This window comes from Tenrec ecaudatus, chromosome 7 (assembly GCF_050624435.1).
Source record: "Tenrec ecaudatus isolate mTenEca1 chromosome 7, mTenEca1.hap1, whole genome shotgun sequence".
Taxonomy (NCBI): domain Eukaryota; kingdom Metazoa; phylum Chordata; class Mammalia; order Afrosoricida; family Tenrecidae; genus Tenrec; species Tenrec ecaudatus.
The window spans coordinates 42,396,091-42,408,324 of record NC_134536.1 but is presented as its reverse complement, the minus strand read 5'-3'; the positions used below and the strand labels follow the sequence as shown (position 1 = coordinate 42,408,324).

The 12,234-nt window shown below is 38.3% G+C and overlaps 1 protein-coding gene across 2 annotated transcripts in view; it reads right to left on the bottom strand.

Moving 5' to 3' along the window:
• Positions 1–12,234, bottom strand: part of PTPRK (protein tyrosine phosphatase receptor type K) — a 634,437-nt gene that overhangs the window by 100,223 nt on the left and 521,980 nt on the right. For both annotated transcript variants that reach the window (XM_075554571.1, XM_075554572.1), the window contains exon 13: positions 7,279–7,315. In XM_075554571.1, coding sequence (XP_075410686.1) covers positions 7,279–7,315 — 37 coding nt within the window. The remainder of the gene's footprint in view (positions 1–7,278; positions 7,316–12,234) is intronic.

Below are 12,234 nucleotides of genomic sequence, written 5' to 3'. Positions count from 1 at the left end.
TTCTTGGTAGAGTATTCTCTGGGTTTCCGTGAACTTTCCGCAGGTGCCTTTTCTCTTGGCTCATTTTGCTTTGCATCATTCCCTGAATTATATAACAGCCAAGAGTACAGCTTTATGATAAGCCCTAATGATATTCTTGGGGAAAACACACAGACACACAGACAGACACACACGGAAGTTTCAAAAATTTGTGAAAAAATAGAATTGAACGATAATTAAAATGTTCCATGAACTTTTGGGGGCTCCCTTATATATTAGTAGGTTTCCCATATAAATTGGGAATATGTAAACCTTACAGACAACTGTAGCAAAGAGCAGAAGCAATGTACAACTGCATATAAAAGTAATATGATCTATATATGTATAGATCACTTCTAAAACACACTTTATCTATGGGAAAAAAGCTTGTGGAAAAACACCATTGTTTTTTCATTCCACTTCTCCATGAACTTTATGTAGCCCCCATAATATTTGGTGTGTGGGATGTGTGTGTGCTCAGTTATAGGTTGTTTATGCTCTCTGTTGGAGTACTCCATTGTGTAAATACGCCAAATTTAATTATGAAGTCTCCTGGTGAAGGAAGTCTGGGTTCTTCCAGTTTTTGAATTTTACAAATACTGCAGCTATAAACTTTGTTATGCACCTTTTGGTACACATTTCTTTAGAAGTATTGCTGGGGATGAAGGCTGGATCATAGATGATGAGTACGTCCACTCTCAGTATATACTGCTAGGTACTCCCCTGGAACAAGCTGTTACTCTAACAGCACAAGCCGGAATAAGATTCCCAGTTGCTCTATAGATTTTGCAATACTTAGTACTGACTGTGCTTTTCCTTTTAGAAATTTTTGTATGCACATGATGGCATGCCATTTTGGTTTTAATTAAAATGTTCTGTTGAGCAACATACCCTATGTGTATTGGTCATATGATTCTTTTTCTGTATTCATGTCTTTTATTCATTTTTCAATTGGACGATCTATCCTTTTTCATATTGACTTATAGAAGGTCTTTATAAATTATAGATAAAAATCTCTTTGGATATATTTCTTGTAACTAACGTTTTACTTCTATGAACTGTATTTTACTTTTAATGATGTTTTTTGATGGAAAGAAGACCTTAACTCAAATTCTTAAATTTTACCTTTAAAAACAGCACTCTTAAGTAATCTATGTGAAGATATTTGCATGTTTTCATCTAAAATTGTTATTATTGCTTCTATTTAACTCATCATAAAAGGGTATAGCATCAGTTAGAGGTCAAAATATATATATTTTCCCTATAACCCAGGAAACTACTGTCATTTATTGAACATGCCTTTTTGGCTGTGCACCACAGTGGTGACATTGCTGTGAATAAGGGATCATGTGTGCGGGGTCTCTCTGCACTCTCTTCATTTTTACTAGATTACCTGTTGCCATGTTAGTATCATTCTATCTTCATTATTACAAATTTAAAATTAGACCGGCCAACACCTGGTGTTTGATTTTGCTTTAAGATTACCAGTATAACATTGGCCCTTAGTCATACCCATTTGAAACTGTAAACCCAGATTGTCAATTTTTAAAAAGAAATTGGTGTTTCATTGCTTTAACTTCATAAATTAAAATAACAATGGGATTTAAATATTATTGAAAATATATGATCTGGAAACATGGCATGTCTTTTGATTTCTTTGTGTCTTCTTTAAGTTTTCCCAATAAAGCTGCACAGATTTAAGGGTAGAGAGCTCAACTACCTCATTCTATTCCCGCGTTGATGTTTTAAAGACATCGTACACTTTGAAATGGTCAAATATATCATATTTTGAATAATACACACAATTCTGAAATTATTATTTAAAATGTTTGCTGTTGCTAAGCTAGTGATTTTGAAAGCTATTGATTATTTAACTATCCACTAGTATGAATGCTTTTCGTAATGAACTGTCAGTTGATTTTTCTATCTCCTCCAGTTCTTTGATTAGAACATTATGGTTTAGGTTAGACACAAAGTAACATGACACTTTTGGATAGAAATCCTGTCATTTCTGGAGCTAAGATTGATATTTTCATATAGCTGGGCACAGATACTTTTCCTGTCCTTCCTGAGATCTGCTCACACATTTAAGGAATAAACAGATTCTTCAGGAAAGAGACAGCAAGAGGTAAAGCTTGAATTATTTTTAATCTTTCTTACTAAGTACATGGATTGTATTTTAGATGTAATTTTTTAAAGGTAGATTTAAAAAGAAAGACATTCTCATTAACTGTAAACTTGCTGCTCAACTCTGAAGAGAAGTGAGGAAGCATCGCTAAACCATGTGGCCTCGTTCATGTTCTCTGGTAACTGTTCCGCTGCTTGCTAAGTAAGACCTGGCAGGATAGTTTTACTTTTCCATTTCTTTTTTTTGCCCCCATTTCTTAATATATATATTTGAATCTCACATACAATGATTCTACCAGAAATAGGAAAATACCAATACTATTATATACAAATAATAATAATATATCTAATTGGAAACCAAACCAACATTTAATTTCCAGTTAGTAATAAACTGGGATGAAAAGAGTCATCAAATATTTTTGAAGTTCCTTAAGTCATATTGTATTTGCTGTTTCAAGGTTTAGGGTATTTCTCTGGAAACATTATGGTAAAGAAAAATCAGGGGGGTATTTGAAAATGGGCAGCAGAAAGGGAGGCTCATGTCCATTTTGAGGTAAATTTAGAAGACAAAACCAATTCCATGGTGGGTACTCCGGACATGTGGTTGTTACAGAACGGCACCAATTCCAGGGATAAGTCAAAGGTCAGGAGAAGGTAGAAGTGCTAAATAGCAGTAAGTGATATTCCTGCTTATTTTCTAGTTCCGTTTTTATGTTTGTGAACCTTAAAATTATTCAGCGTTCTTATATATGATGTGTAGTTTGACTATAAAACATAGACAGTGACTAATGAAGTCAAAGACATTTGAAAATCTTGGAACATTATTGTGTCACTGAGTATTGTTCATCCTTATAACATTTAATAGAATTTTATTCATTTGTCCATAATATTTTACTACCAGATTTTAAGTAATAAGAGGGAATAGTTACATTTTCTTGGACCCTATGCTTTGACTCACTGTATTCCTAATTTCAATTAAATCACTAGAATAGGCCAGTCACGTTGAAAAGTGAGTTCTAAGAGGGCACGTCAAACATGGAATATACTCAAAAGAGTAGTGGTAATAAAATGAAGAAATAATTATTTTCTAATCACCATTAAAATGATCATTTTGAGTGAATACAAATTTATAAACTGTCCTGTAATTTAGAACAAGAAAATCTAATAGAATAAAACTATTATGAAGACACATTAGGATTCAGCTTAATTGAAATTAAAGAACTACCTTAGATACTCGTGTATAAACTGAGTTTTCAGCACAAAACATGTGCTGAAAAACTGGGGTTCGGTTTGAACACGGGTCAGTGGTACCCCAGTGAGGTGTAACATCTCGCAGGTGATTGCCGTTCCTCCCCTGTTCATTCAAAGCCCCGCTGACACTGCAGGGCTCTGAATGTTTGTTTACTCCCATCTAACCAATCAGAGCCGTCCTATGACGTGGACGGCTCCAATTCGCAGAAGCACCGTAGTGGCAGCTGAACTGGTAAGGATGTGTGTGTGGCTGCGCTCTGTCTCTTCCCTCTGGTCTCTGTGTTAATTCACATCCTGCATTGCCCACCCTAGGCTTATACTCAAGTCACTCAAATTTTCTGGTTTCCCAGGTAATAATTAGGTACCTCAGCTTATACTCAGGTCGGCTTATATTTGAGTATATATGGTATATTTCATTACAATATAATTAGAATCAAATAGTGTCTCAGTTTAGGGAAAATACATATTTTCTACCAGGACTTGAAAAAGAGATGACTATATATATTTATTTAAATATGGAAATAAAACATTTTATACTAAATTTGTCAAAATCAAAGTATCAGTTACACTGATACCTTCTCAGAACTGTCGACAAAACTGTCATTTTGACTAACCATTAGAACTGGTACATGTGTCTTCCGTTTAGATTTAACTTCAATTCAGCAAATACTTATTGAATCTAATGTGACCCTGTTTCTGTCGTTGTTATTCAAATATATTAGTAAACACAATTGTACATCATATAGTGATGCACATAAGAATGCATAAGGAAAAAGAAAGTCCTTTCAATAAATAGTGATGATTTTCTAAATTATATGAACATAAATTTAAATTAAGTCATACCTTCAAACTTAGCTAAGTAATTTTCACTTAGAGTTGTTTATGTTTAAAGGGAAACAAACAAAAAACAATAAAAGAGTGAGAAGGTAACATAGCTCAAACAAAGTGGATCAAAACAATGGCACAGGAGCGGACAACTGAAAAGTCAATGCATTAGAGAGGGAGACCAGGATTTAGAAACAAAACAAAGAGCTCAGTTTGATCAACAACCTTAGTCTAAAATTCATAGATCCCAAACTTATTTGGCCTTAAAAAAATAACAAAACTCAAAGCCCAATGGCAACGCAACAGTTTGGCACTATAGGCCGTAATGCAGGATAAAGTGGGTGTATTTGCTTTTGCAGCCCCTCCGGATTTTTCCAGTGTGCCCCATGCGGTGGCATCTCCCATTTTGGGAAACACTGGTCAAGCAGTTGAAGTAAGACACGTGAAAGGAATAGCTCAGTCTTCAGTATTCATAGCTAAAGCTGTGAGGTTGGAAACCAGGGAAGGTTCTGACTGAGGAATGCACGGAAAACAAGACTTCCCCATGGGAGGTACCCACGCGGAAGAAAGGTACTTCTAGCAGCCCCTCTGTTCTTGAAAGTGGTGTGAGGAGTGAAGACCCACCGTATGCCAGGCATGGAACACTGCTCGGAGGCCAGAGAGGTCACTGTCCCAACTGGACACACTCCCCGACTCATTCCTTCAGTGAGGTTTCTGCCAAAGGTCATGCAGTCTGAAATACTTTTATTTATTTTTATTTTTAATGGAAATATACCTTATCTATATACCTACCTGCTGCCTGGACACACACCTAACAATCAAATGCACAGATTTTAAGGACTGCAGGTTGGTATAATTCTAACTTAAGTTTATCCCCACAAATTTCAAATCTATCTGTTTTCAGAAGGAGCCCTCCTGCCCTGTCCCAGTGACTATGTTTATGCCATTTTGATTTCTGAACATTTCTCCAGAATGCATCTGCTTTCAGAGGGACATTTATGAAAATATATCCCTGATATCTTTAAATGTCCTATCAGAAAAGTTTATTTTCATATTGAGAAATTTCATTTAAACAAAGCTAACCGCATTTACATGCTGTTAATTTATAAGGGTGTCAGGTATTAAGTTTATGTTATCACAGTAAGCGCAGTTTTTACTTATGTGAGCGAAAAGTGCTCACTGTTTCGATGAAGAATTACATTAAATCTGGGCAACTATATATATAGTTTAATATATATCTATATATAGTTTAATATATATAGCTTAATATATATAACTTTATATATTAAAGTCCTCTTTGTTTTTTCCACACAATATAAAACTTAAACATGATACACCTTCACTATTGTAATGACGACTAAGTTAATAGCTAACCTTATGAATAACCTTGAAACGTAGTGCCTTCCAGTCGACTCCTTATAGCAGCCTTAACTAGTACTTATTAAAATGATATGCACTTTTTACTGTATATCTATGTCTACATATATCTATAGATACATAGATTCACAATACTAGTAAAGAGTAAGGCGGCTACTTTTTTTATTTGGAGGACTTAAGATTAAGTGATTTTCACAGTGGCAGTACCAAAGATTTAGTAAAGAGTGGAGTCAGGATTGAACTCAGGGAGTCTGGGACCTTATTCATTGTGCCCCAGAACCAACCCAAGAGGCGGACACACAAGGTGATACTATTAAATAAGCAGAATATTTCCTCCCCCTGGGGACAGAACTATGGTATGACAATATCCAAAGAATCTTTGGGAGGCAGAAAGAAGATGCTTTTACATTTTTAGTTTTATTTTAAGTCTGGAAAGATCAGTTGATATACATTACATGTCTTCTATCATTCTCTTCAAGCAAATTCACGTCTGAACTCCTGACAGGTAAGTTAAAAATCTTATAATATAAATTCATACATTTTATATGCATTTTCATGTTTTCTCTTTATCTTTTTAAAGTGAAGTTTCTTTGCTTCCTCCTTTCAACGATCATGAGTAACCTTAATATTTGAATTGAAAAGTGTTATTGCTTCCCTTCCCTGTGAAGCCTCTTTATTCCATCTTAGGAGTCAAAGGAAAACAGCCTTTCTTCATCGCTTCTACAAATCAGGAGTTAAACACAAAGGCTTAATTGAGCACATTGATGATTAGATGGAGAAAAATGATGGAAGGAAACGTGCCAGCACAAACAGAATATGGCCATTCATTTTTAGTCCAAACAAATTGACGACTGCTCACGAATGTGGTCTAATGTGAATTCTGCCAGCAGATCACACTGAGAATCAACTCTCTGAGCAGGGCCACGTCAGCACACTGGAAGCTTTTTCTAGCTTCTCTTGTTAGAATACACCAAATAGTTTTCCCTCTCTCTTGTTGGCACAATAAAATAACTCTTAAATGAAGGATGATAAGCATATCAACACAAGGGACTGTTTCCCTGCTCCGAGCACCAGTATCCTTCATTCAAAGACGAAATCATTTCTCATCTCAAAGCAATAGGCAAGTCAACACAACACGCAAAGTCAGTAGGGAGCGCGCTGGTCCTCAGCCATCACAGATCTAATTTCTTGGCTTACGTTAAATTAATGAAGATGCAATTTTGATGAAGATATGGACCAATTACCATGCTAACACGGTTACAAGGACAGGCTTGGCTCTTTTTATGTAGCATTGTCTGCCAGAGAGAATGATAGAAATTTTTTAAACAAGCTGCTTGTTGTTTTGAGCTGAGATGGCTGTTCAGCAGAACGAGACATTTCAGACTCGAAATGGCAGAAGTAAGCCCTTCTAAGTTTTCCTAAATCCTTCCAATCCTCGTAACAAGATTCCTCCGGTCCAGGACTAGAAGGTGGAAAATAGCATGTTATTACATGCTAAAGACACCCAGTGGGGCAAGGGCTTGGCTGGCAGTTTAACTGGGCCATACTACAAATACTCTGTAATAGAAATGCCACATCTAATTAGCCCTGATGCAAGGAACAAAGCTCTTTCATTTTAAAAGGGGGGGGCGGGCGGAAATGGAGTTAAGAAACATAGAAAGAAAGAAGCTAACACCTTACCTTTGGTAGCAATTCTTACACACTGGGTTTTAGTTTCCTGGTGGAGTAAAAACGAAAGAAAACAGTCAGTGCACAGGGAGTAGGTCTTGTTTCATGAACCACATTCTGAAGAGCCATCTGAGGTCATACAACAGAATGATAAAGAATAGGGATCTAACATTAAAACATTTAAGAAATTTTCTATGCTCTCTCAAGAGATTAAAATATACACAACACCCCCTCAAAGATAAGAGCTTTTAGAAATGTTTCCAATTTCTAAAATGTAGGTATCTTTTTACACCTTATAATGAACCAGGCTCTCATGTCTCTAACAAGCACGAGAGTATTCTATTTGCATTGACTATTTTTTTTTGAACTTTCAGAGAGAAAATGTGTTTGAAAAGCTGATACAAATCAGATGTAAAAACAAATTTTATTTTCACCTATTATCTTTAGACGCAGACCATATCTGAATATTTCCTACTCTCACTTGGATCCTGCCCATGACTAAAAAGCTACATGTTTGTAGTTAGAAAGATCACCCACAAAGCGTAGCAAAATTACGCTTAATTTTATCTACGCTTCCTTTCCACTTTAAATTTAACTTGAGGGAAAAAATGTCTGTCGTTGTAAATTATTCTCCTCCTCTTGCCAGACAGACAGGGTAAAGGAAACAGAAGCAGGAAGGACAGACGTTATTTCAGACCTCACAGTTTCCTTTCTAATTAAAAAACACAATGGTTCTGGGGTGACAGCAGAGAGCAGAGACACGTGTGGATGCTGGATGCACCAGGCCTACATCTCAGTCCATCAAGACTTGGTTCATCTAATATTTATTTCTGAATAGACAAGGGTAGAATGATGCCAAAGCCAGTGCACAAAACAGAGAGGAGATGTGTTGTGTGAGGTTTCATTTTTTGGTGGAAGAAGGGGAGGGATGAACTGGGGGTGGGGTGGTGTTAGAAGCTAAGAGTTTTAAGAACAGATGAAAATAAAACAAAGGATTTTATTGGAGATTAGCAGCAGAGAAACATGCATGCAATGCTGCAATGTGTCTTAAACTGCAGAAAGAGAGCACTGTTTTTGATCAGGGAACACAAACTAAGAAATGTGATCACAAGCAGAGAATGGGAAGGGGACATGGCAGAAAGTTCCTGAGGTTTGCTAGATTAAACTCGCTACTATCAGTCAATGTGTTTATTACATACATCCTGATAATTATTTACACAGCATTCCGTCAGCAATAATGGAAATAATATTTTTGTCACAACTGCCTGCCTCTCCTCTAACCTTAAAGTTTTGCTTTATGTTTGGGTGTTTGTTTTACTCACTACATATTGACAAGTTTAAAGTGTTTCTACATTTCTCAAAACCATTTACTATTTTAAAATTAGACCTAATGAAGCACTGAAGAGTATGCTAGTAATTTCGCTAAAAAATTGTATTTCTATTACTTGTCACCGGATAGGCCTTTGCAGCAAACTGCAAGAATTGATTTCACATTCCAGTAAGGGCCCAAAGAGAGTTTGACTTCCTAAAACCAATGGCTGTGAACGACACTGGCAGCCCCAGCCCCTGCTGGTAGGAGCCATAGTCATTTTAAAACTCTCTGTCAAGATAACTGTAAAATATATGGTTGCTACTCCGTACTTTGATTATACCACAGTGGAGATATATTAGCAATTAGAAGAGAATATTTATATGAAAGTGTTTAAATGGTGCCAGAGAAAATCCTTTATAAGTAACCAACATTCATTAACACTCCTCTCATACCACAGACCAAGTAACAAAAGTTAATTTGGAATCTCTCACCTTCTAAAGATTAAAAAAAAGCAGAATTATATTTTCTACCCCTCCACTGCTTTTTACTTAGAACAAAATAATGATTCTTCAGTCTCATAGGCCTGAGCAGCACCTTTTATCAGTGGGGCAGGATGTGGACACCTGATCCCCTCAGAAGCTTCTACAGAAAGAAGTCAGCAGAGAGGGGCACCAGCAGCCTTGAGCAGTCCCTGGCTTCACAGTCAACCTTAGAAGACTCTGTGCCACTAATCTGTTCCACACACTGTGCCCTAACCATATGAGGGAGTAGTTTATTGTGCCAACCTGGTCGATAAACACATGTGGGGTTAATTGAAGGGCAGAGGGACAAATGGCTCGTCTTTCTAGTTCTCGAGTCTCTTGCTTTCTGATGGTCGAACCAGGGTGCAGCTGCCTTAGCTAGTTCCCTGCTGGCAAGGCTCACTTCCTGCAAGACATCCCTGAGAAGAAGCCACATGGATCTACCCCGATGCAGGCCTGGGGGCTGGAGCAGCCGTGTGGAGACCCCTGCCAGCGCTGAGATGCTTACATACTCACTGACTCAGCTTTCCTCCTGCACTTGGCATCATTGAGTCTGTTTTGTGAGATGGAGGAGGACTCTGTGGATTGGTGTTGGACATATGGATTAATATTGGACTTGTGGGCTTGGGCAGCACTGGGTTGGGATGTTTTCTTGATGCGCACTGAACTTTTATATAAAACTCTCTCTTATACATGAGTTTCTGTGGATTTGTTTCTCTAAAGTACCCAGACTGACACTCCATATAAATAAGCAGAGAGAAATGATTTCTTTCAAAAGCAGCCAATTTATCCATCAATGCCTTCTGCCCTCACAATGCTTACGAAAAATGCAAATGGGTGGACACGAAGATCTTCAAAGAAAACCATCCCAAGATATAACACGACAGATCCAAGGAGAACTATCACATGATCGCATATCCTCTCAGAGACCCAATTATTTAAAAACCCAGCATTTGCCTACGTGGTGGTTATTGCTGGGTGCTCACCAGTGGACTCGAACTCACAGTAAACCTACAGGCTGAGACCAGTATGAAGCATGAGGCCACACCGTTGTCTCCTGGGAAGGATGGTGCGTTTGAAATGCCAACCTTCCAATTAGCAGCTGGGCTGGAACCGCTGTATCGCCAAGCCTTTTCCTATATATAGTTACAAGTGTTGAAAGACGGCATTCTGCAACCGGATTTTAAATTGTGGAAGATGCTACTCTCAACCTTTTTTTTTTTTTTTGCCTATCACTCTTTTAAAAAAATAAACCATCAAAATAAGCAAGTTGAAGGAAAGAACATTTCCCGAAGAGAACAGCATGAGGCATGCAAGGCTAGGCTGCTGGCCCACATATGAGCACTAGTCATTGCTAACATCCTGGGGTGCTTTCCTCTTCAATATTCATCTGGGATCAGTGGCAGCATTCAAAACCAGCTGTGTCCAAACTGGGAAAGGGAGGGGCAGCCAGGGAAAGGGGGAGCTCGCGTCTCTAAGGGCACAGCAGCTAGCCACCTCCGGGCCGTCCTCTGTTGAGGTACTGTGGGATTTGCCAGGGGCGTCATGTTACTTTGTAATCAGAGGATTGTTACTTGTTATTTACTATTTGGCTGCTAACCCCTGAAAAGTTTATAAGGGTCTATTAGCCTGCTGTGGAACATGTATTTTGTTTATCCTGCTGTAAATTTAATCTTCTAAAGTGTGCCACTCCTGAGCCAAGAAGTCACAGCAATGCCAGAGATTCCCTGGGGGCAGAGCCCCATACCCACCTTCTCCAATCAGTTGACACACACTTGGCACTATGGGTTTTCCTGCGGAATGCTCACACTGGAAGGGCCCCAGGAGCCACAGGACAATGAAAACAACACAGCTTGGGGCAGGGCACCCTAGTTCTCAGAGGACACTTTTTTTTTTTTTTTTTGCTTTTGAACACTCAAAAGGGATCTAACGCAGTGATGTGCCCAAGGCTGTACGTGGATTTCTGGACTGTTGTTTGAATGGGATTTGATTATGGATTCAAGTAAATGAAATCCTTGACAATTTGAATCTTTCCTTTGTTTATCAGGTTCCATTGGGAATGTTTTTATTTTCTTTTCATTGAAGTGTTATCCATACAGGAAGATGCAATCCTTGACCTTCATCAGCAAGGGCTTCGCGTCCTCCTCACTGTCAGGAAGCAAGGTTGAGATACCTGCATATTGAAAATTGTTACTACACCTGCCTCCAATTCTGATGCTGTATTCTTTACATACTATAGCTTCCTAGATTATTTACGCAGCATGGGGGTCAAATAAGAATGGTGAATGGTTACAACCCTGATGTGCACCTTACCTAACTTTAAACCATGCACACGATTTCTTTGTTTTGTTCAAACGACTGCTCCTTGCTCCCTGTGCAGGCTACAGAGGAACACCAAAAGTGCCGGAATTCCCAATCTTTTTAATGTTACCCATAGTTTGTTATGATCCATCCAGTTGAATGCCTTTGAAAGGTCAATAAAACACAAGCTAATATCTTTAAGGTATTTTCTGATTTCAGCCAAGGTCCATCTGACATCAATAACGATTTGCCTTGGTCTGTACCAGCAATCTCAACCTGTGGGTCGCAATCCCTTTAGGGGGAGGTGAACGACCCTTTCACAGTGGTTGCCTGATTCATAATAGTATAGTACAATTACAGTTATGAATTAGCAATGAAAATAATGTTATGGTTGGGTCAACAAACATGAGGGACTGTATGAAAGGACTGCAGCATTAGGAAGGTCGAGGACCACTGGTCTTTACCCACTTCCCTTTCAGTAAGAAAGGGCGCGTCCTCCGCTAGCACAGGCTATTAATGAGTCTTCCTCCAATTGTGATGCCAGCTTCTTCTTCATATGGTCCATCTTGTTGAATTATTTACTCAGGATACAGATTGACTAAATATGACAGAAGGACATAATCTGATTTCCATATCCCAAACCACACAACATCGCCTTGTTCTGTTGAGTGAATGATGTCCGCATGGTCTACGCGCAGGTTTCACCGGAGTACAGCCAAGTGTTCTGCACTTCCCATTGCATGCAAGGCCATCTAAATGCGTTATCAGCCACAGTGTTAAACGCCTTTGCACCGTCAATGAAACACAGGGAATTGTCTTCCTGGTATTCTCTGC